Source organism: Pteropus vampyrus, unplaced genomic scaffold (assembly GCF_000151845.1).
Source record: "Pteropus vampyrus isolate Shadow unplaced genomic scaffold, Pvam_2.0 Scaffold589, whole genome shotgun sequence".
Taxonomy (NCBI): Eukaryota; Metazoa; Chordata; class Mammalia; order Chiroptera; family Pteropodidae; genus Pteropus; species Pteropus vampyrus.
The window spans coordinates 129,332-135,864 of record NW_011889370.1 but is presented as its reverse complement, the minus strand read 5'-3'; the positions used below and the strand labels follow the sequence as shown (position 1 = coordinate 135,864).

At 54.8% G+C, this 6,533-nt stretch overlaps 1 protein-coding gene across 1 annotated transcript in view; it reads right to left on the bottom strand.

The window, feature by feature from the left end:
• The window catches only part of AFAP1 (actin filament associated protein 1), a 100,833-nt gene that overhangs the window by 35,049 nt on the left and 59,251 nt on the right, over positions 1 to 6,533 (bottom strand). The window contains exons 7-8 of the mRNA XM_023525662.1: positions 2,550 to 2,645; positions 1,554 to 1,617 (exon numbers count right to left, since the gene is read on the bottom strand). Coding sequence (XP_023381430.1) covers positions 1,554 to 1,617; positions 2,550 to 2,645 — 160 coding nt within the window. The remainder of the gene's footprint in view (positions 1 to 1,553; positions 1,618 to 2,549; positions 2,646 to 6,533) is intronic.

Below are 6,533 nucleotides of genomic sequence, written 5' to 3'. Positions count from 1 at the left end.
GTTAAGGGCTCAACTATAACACAGACTAGCTGACCGGCTTGTTATCAAAAGCCTGCAAAACATCAAAAGAACAGAGAAAAAGCTCAGAGGTCCTATTAACACACGCTATAGTACCATGCCTATTCCGTTCAAATCACGTTCTTACAAATCATTTTGAAAAAAAAAAAAAGGTTAAGATTACAAAGAAAGGTTCCCCCTCACCAAGCCATATGACGCTTCCAGAGAGCAATACTGTAGGTGGCTTGTTTGATTTCCTCCCGTCCTTTACCAGTAAGTGGACGAGTGTCAAGTACCCGCTTGTAACAAGTGCTTGGAATGGGCACACAGGCAGACAAGTTGCTATTAAAACCACTGCAGGCACCGGACTACTAGTCCTCATAGCTGGATTCCGGGAGCATCATCAGAACTCTAAGTTGGTATCTGAGGAAGAGACATCTTTCACAGCTGGAATCCTTCCACTCCGAGCAGAGGACGTGTGGGGTCACAGTGGAGGACACGGGCGCCAAACGGCCCTCTGAGAGCCTTTGCATCACAGCCCAGTGCCACAGGGACTGGCCGGCCGGAAGAAAAACCAAATATCCAGGTGATATCAGGACACGGGGGAGCACACGTGCTCAACTCACAATGCGAGGTCCAGGCGACGTGGGCCAAGGATGCGACAGGCGTTCGCCGTCCTAGAGCAGTGCTGGGAAAAGCCGCAGGGAAAGAATCAATGGCATTCAGTGGGAACCTCACCCATGCCAAGTCCCAGCAAGAGGGTGACCGAAAGCCAGTGCTGTCCCAGCCCTCAGGCTGGGGAGGGTTTCCTGGGAACCAGGTCAACCACGCTGGACAGGCCCGGGACAGCCTCAGAAACCAAGATGAGAGAGGGACACCTGCCAAGCCCCGTGAGCGGGTGACAGAGGGACTCTGACGCACTGCCGATGGGAGGTGACACGGGACCCACCTCTCTGGAAAGTGATTTGCTTAGTAACAGGGCTCCAAGTCTTTAAAAAAAAATTCTATCCTTTGGTCTCGTAATCTAGCTTCTGGGAGTCTGTTTATTCTCAGGTAATAGAGAAGCAGCAAAGACCTACATGAAAGATGCCAGGCTATTTTAAACGGCCAAAAGAGAAACGAAGAGCTCGTGATGGGAGCAGGTGACATAAACGATGGCAGGCAAACGTGTTCCACATTATTCAGCTGCTGAAAATACAGAAACACGCTTTGCTCATTATACGTTTTTAAAAACCAAGAAAATTGGTAGTAATATAAAAGTGGGGAAAAAGCAGCATAAAAATTTTTATGCATCAGCTTTCCGAACTATAAAAGAAACACGTGAACAGGGAAAACCGATTCCAAATATGCAGAGGAGCTGCCTCCTCTACGGGGTGGACTCGTCGGCGATTTTATTCCTCCTATTTGCGTTTCTCTGAACTTTCTGAACTTTCCACATCAAGTAGATGTTAGTTTTGTAATCAGGAAAAAAAGTGACAGGCCTGTAATACCAGGACGAGGGTTGTGAGGTTAATTTTATGTGTCAACCTGGAGGGTGTTTTGCATGAGACTCATACTTAAACCGGTGAACTCTGAGGAAAGCAGACTGCTCTCCCCGATGTGGTGGGCCTCGCCAGCCAGCTGCAGGCCAGCACAGAGCAGTAGACCAGCCTCCCCCAGCAAGGGGGATTCTCCAGCAGGCGGCTTTCGGACGCCATCTGCTGGCCACATTGCAGATTTTAGACTTGTCAGCCTCCATAATCACATGAGCCAATTTCTTATCATAAATCTTGAATATAAATAAACTCCTTATATAAATCACAGACACATACACACACATGAATGCACGCAAACATACCCTGTTGATTCTGTTTCTCTGGAGAATCCTTACTAAAATAAAAGCTGACAAAAAAGCATCTGTTCACTGTCAGGGGGCTAAACAGGGAGGACTTGTCAAGGTCCTGGGGTGCCGAGGACTGACGGAGCACCGCGTGGCAGGGGGCCAGGGATCTCCATGGACACGGGATCTCTGTACGTAGAGACAAACGAAGCATAGTCGGAAAGAGCCGGGCTGTGCCGTGACAGGGAGGGTTTAAACGTTTCTGCAAAAGGGCTCAGCCGGCCCACCCCGCTGCATCCTCACTGCGCCTTTCTACAGGGAGATGAGTGCAGAGCAGAGGGGGCCGGGGAACACAGCCTGGTCTGCTGGGACTAAGCCTGCGGGGAGGGACGCTTATGCAGCGCCTGCTGTATCCCGGAAGGACGCAGACCTGCATTCGGATTCCTCTCTGCCACGTAATAGCCAGCTGACCTTGAACAAGGCCCTTAATGCCTTTAAGTCCATTTCTTCATCCAGAGCTGAGAATAATAAAACCAAACATGCAGTCTGTAAAATGACTAGCTCAAGCTGCGTGCAGAGTGGATACCTGAAAAGCATAGGAAGTAGGATTACTGCCATTTCTCTCTCTTTTTCAACTACAAGTGCTGAAATTCTCAGAGAACGTCATCAAAACTTTGCGGAGGCCTAACTCCTCTTGTAAGGCTACTACGCGTAGAAAATCCACGCCCCTTACCTTCTCCAGTTCCGCCTTGTGCACCGGGGAGCTGGACGGGGGCGGGAACTCTGAATCCACCGGCCCACTGCAGCCGCTGTAGACCTCTCTGATCACCTGGAATAAGTGTCGACATTGGTTAGCACATCCACAGGCAGAGATACTTACATACGGGGTCAAAACTTGAGATGGACAGAGGTGTGTGGTCTGTGGGCTCAAAAGCGCCTGGCTTTCCGTTCCAGGAGGCCAGCACTCACTCATCTGTTCGTTCGTTCATTCGCTCATGCATTTGCCGGTGCTGGGGTGGGTTCGGGATGCGGGGGAACGAGCACACACGAGGGTCCTGTCTTGGGGGGGCTTCCATCCCAGGAAGACGGCGAGTTTCGCCAGGAAACGGAGGTCACACGAGGCAGCGGTGAGTCCACACGGAAAGGGGCCTTGAACGAGACGGCGTGGCTGAGACCGAGAGACCAAGAGAGGCCTGACTGGGGTGACATCTGAGCTGGGTGGCAAGAAGGCTCCGGCATGTGCAGAACTGGTGGAAAGGGTTCCGGGCAGCGGGGACAGCAGGCACGAAGGCCTGTGGTGGCTGTGACGTGTTTGAGGACAACCCAGAGTTCCTGTGGCAGGAGGTGGGGCGCAGAGGCCAGGTCGCGTGGTGCCTTCGGGCCCAGGGAGGAGACTGGAGTCTATGAGGCGCAGCGGGAAGGCCTGCGGCGCCCCCAGGAGGGGCATGACGGAACGGCGTCTGGGAAGCAGGGCGGCGCTGCGGTCAAGGGCACGCGCTCCGAGCCTCGCCGCCTGGCTGCGTCCTGGCCTCCACCTGGGCCCGACGAGTTCACCGTTCCGAGCGTCGGCGTCCCCCTCTGAGGAGAGCAGCTGCGGCAGCCCTACCTCCTAAATGCCTCAAGACAGTGCCCAACCATACGAACACTCGGTCCCCGGAAGGTGGTAGAGGGCCGGGCACGCGCATCGCCGGGGGGGAAATGACACAGGCACCAGGAAAAAGCGCAGGAAAGTGCGTGAGAGGCCACTGCTGCATCCCCGCGGGTGACAGATGGCGCGCGTGGACTGCAGCCGCCGCGCTGGGGACAGAGAGGAGCAAACGGGCCCGGGACGCGATCCGGAGGGAGACTCAGTCGGCCCCGCTGATGGGCTGGGTGTGGGACACGAGGGGAAGGCCGAGTCCAAGATGGTGCCCGGTTCTAGAGACTGGCTGACGCCACCTACTCAGACGGAGACGACGGAGAGAAACGGGTCGGGTGAGACTGAGGGGGAGACCTCTGGAGGCGAAGGCAAATTTCCAGCCAGAGCTAGAAACAAACGAGGGAGTCAGTGGCCAAAGGCTGACGATCGCAGCCTGGGTGGGGTGAGTCACCAGCAGGGAGGGCAACACAGAGCGGAACGAAGATCCGGAGGAAAGGCCGGAGGCCGGTCAGCACGTGGGCTGGAGCCAAAGCAAGGAGGCTGGGGAGACCCAGCCGGAGCGGACAGGGAGGCGGGAGGGAAGCTCACCACGGAGCGGCAGGAGGGGGCGCTGCGAGAGACAGCCCGGCACACGGCCTCCCAGAAGTTTCTCTGTCGGGGAGCTTGCTGGACAGCAAGCCTGGAAGGGACGCCTGGAAGGGACACCTCGGGTGATGAGCGCAGCGGAGCCGGGAGGGGCCTGGGGTCTAGAGAAGGCAGGGCGAGGAGGCCGGACGGCTGGTGCGCTCGGCGCCGGGAGTCGAACACGGCCCCGTCTGACCCGCTCTACTCCTCAGTGACTTGTGAGGGAGGAACGCCCGTGACTAGCTGAAGGTCGGAGCCTCCCTGAGCCTCGGTTTCCTCACTACCAGCGAAGGAAGGGGTGTCAAGATGGCCTGTCTTGCCATATAACTATGCGGTTAAGAGAAAATGAGACCTTACATGCAAAAAGCCTCAGCTGGCGTCCAGCGCACAGATGCTCGCAACACGGTGGCGGCTGTCATCACCGACACCGTCACCACGTGAGCGGCCCGTGATTTGTGGTGAGAGCTCGCAAAACGATCCTGGCCTAGACTTCCAGGTGTGAGGTCTGCAGCATGTAAGCAGTGGTCCTTGGCACTACTAGTGTTCACAGCCACCCCTCCGTCACCCACTGTCCCTGCCATCATTACCGAGCTCCCACGAGAGCTGGGCGTGATTCCGACCACTGAGGACACGCAGTAAGTAAGACAGACAAGATTCCGGGTCGGGGAAACCTACATTCTTGTAACACGAAAGTCAGCAGGCAAGTCTCTCAAAATGTCTTCTATCCTTTTTGGAACGAAGCTACAGTTCTGAGTTCAACCCAAGCACCTTCTCAGCAGAAAAGAAACGCCCCAGTCCCAGATATCTGTGTAGTAAGTAATTTTGCAATATGATCTCAACAGACATCCAGATTCACTCGGCCTGCACTGCTGCTGGGGTCAGAGCCAGGGACTCACAGCCCAGTGTTTCCAGCCATTTTGCTGCTCAGCTGTTTTAGGAATAAAGAGCGATGTCCACATTTGAGACTAAAACAGGAAAAAGGAAAAGGAAGAAAAAGCCCAGAAACACTTGCCCCTTGCAGAGTCCGAGGCATGAAAGCGTAGCCGGGGGGACGGCGAGCCGGCGACCTGGGCCTTCTACGCTGTCTGGAAGGGGAACCCGCGAGCCTCTCCCTGCTCCGCGCTGATCTCCCTGCCGTGGGACGTCTTTGCTGACCCCTCACCTCCCGATGTGTCTATCAAATCTTCAGGTGCCGAGGCAAATTTTTATGTGATCTAAAGACAAGAGTTTGTCTTTTCTCTAGGGAAAGAGTGTAACACAATGGGCAACGCCTGGGCTCTTGCGTCAGACAGCAACTGGGGTTCGCGCCCCAATTCTACCACTTCCTCCCTAAGCGAGGCTGAGCGATCTAGACTCTGAGCCTTATTTCCGGCTCCCCGCCCAAAACAACACCGAGGGTCACTGTGAAGGCGAAGCGATAAACTGACTGAAGTGTCCACCCCAGGGCCTCTCCCAGGACCGGTGCGAAGCAGCCTCGAGCTCCTTCCCCGACTGCGGCATCCAACCATACGAACGAACCCGAGGTTCACGAGTCCTTCGCTCCGCACCGGAAGGCTGAACCCTACGAAACGTGAACCGCAGAAGCCTACCCACGGCAAAGCTTTTCTTCAAAAACCAGTTGTCTTTTCTCTTTTTCTTTCTCCGTTTTTCACAGGGGGAGGGGCGCAGCAGCCCCTCGGCAGGGTCCTGCTCCGTGCTCCTACCCGCCGCCTGGGTGTGGTCACGTGCTCCACAACCGAGGACATGTGCTTTTTCTCTTAGCTAAGTAGGACTCGCACTTGGAGATTCAGCCTAGGCCTCACGTGACCAGCAGGCCTGCTCCGGCCTCCCACAGGGGTATACGGTACAGTCGCCCCTCTCCACGTGCCCCGATGGCCACGCATCCCTCTGTGGGACACAGGTCACGTGCGCTGCATATTTACAGGCCTGGTCTTTCTATGAAGCTGTGCTCATCTTCATAGAAGAAACTGTGCCTCTTGGTATTCTCAATGCTTAGCGCGTAATGGCAACTAAAACAAAGTTTAATTCAAAAAAAAAAAAAAAAAAGTTAGATTTCTGAAATAAATTGGACTTGAAATTTTCTATGGAAAAAAAAATGGACGAAAAACAGAAGGAAAGAAACCAGGCCGTCCCACAGAATAAGTAAAGACTCGTGACAAAGGTTCTCCGCTCCTCTGCGTGGATTTCTCAAGTCCTCAGGGAAAACAATGTTTTGGAAAAGGGGGCACGTACAGAAAAGCCAGGCCTGCAGCACCAACGCACCCCCCACGGCCGGCCTCCTCACACGCTCTCTCTCTCTGGTCACTGAGCTGTCCCCTTGGCTCTCCCCTGTTCCATACCAGATCCCCTTTGCCAGCAAACAAAGGCTCAGGGACCTGAGGAATCACTGGACTTGCCAGGTGAAATTACGTCGCCATTGAATCTAAGTCACACGGTCACATTTTCTGAGAAGCC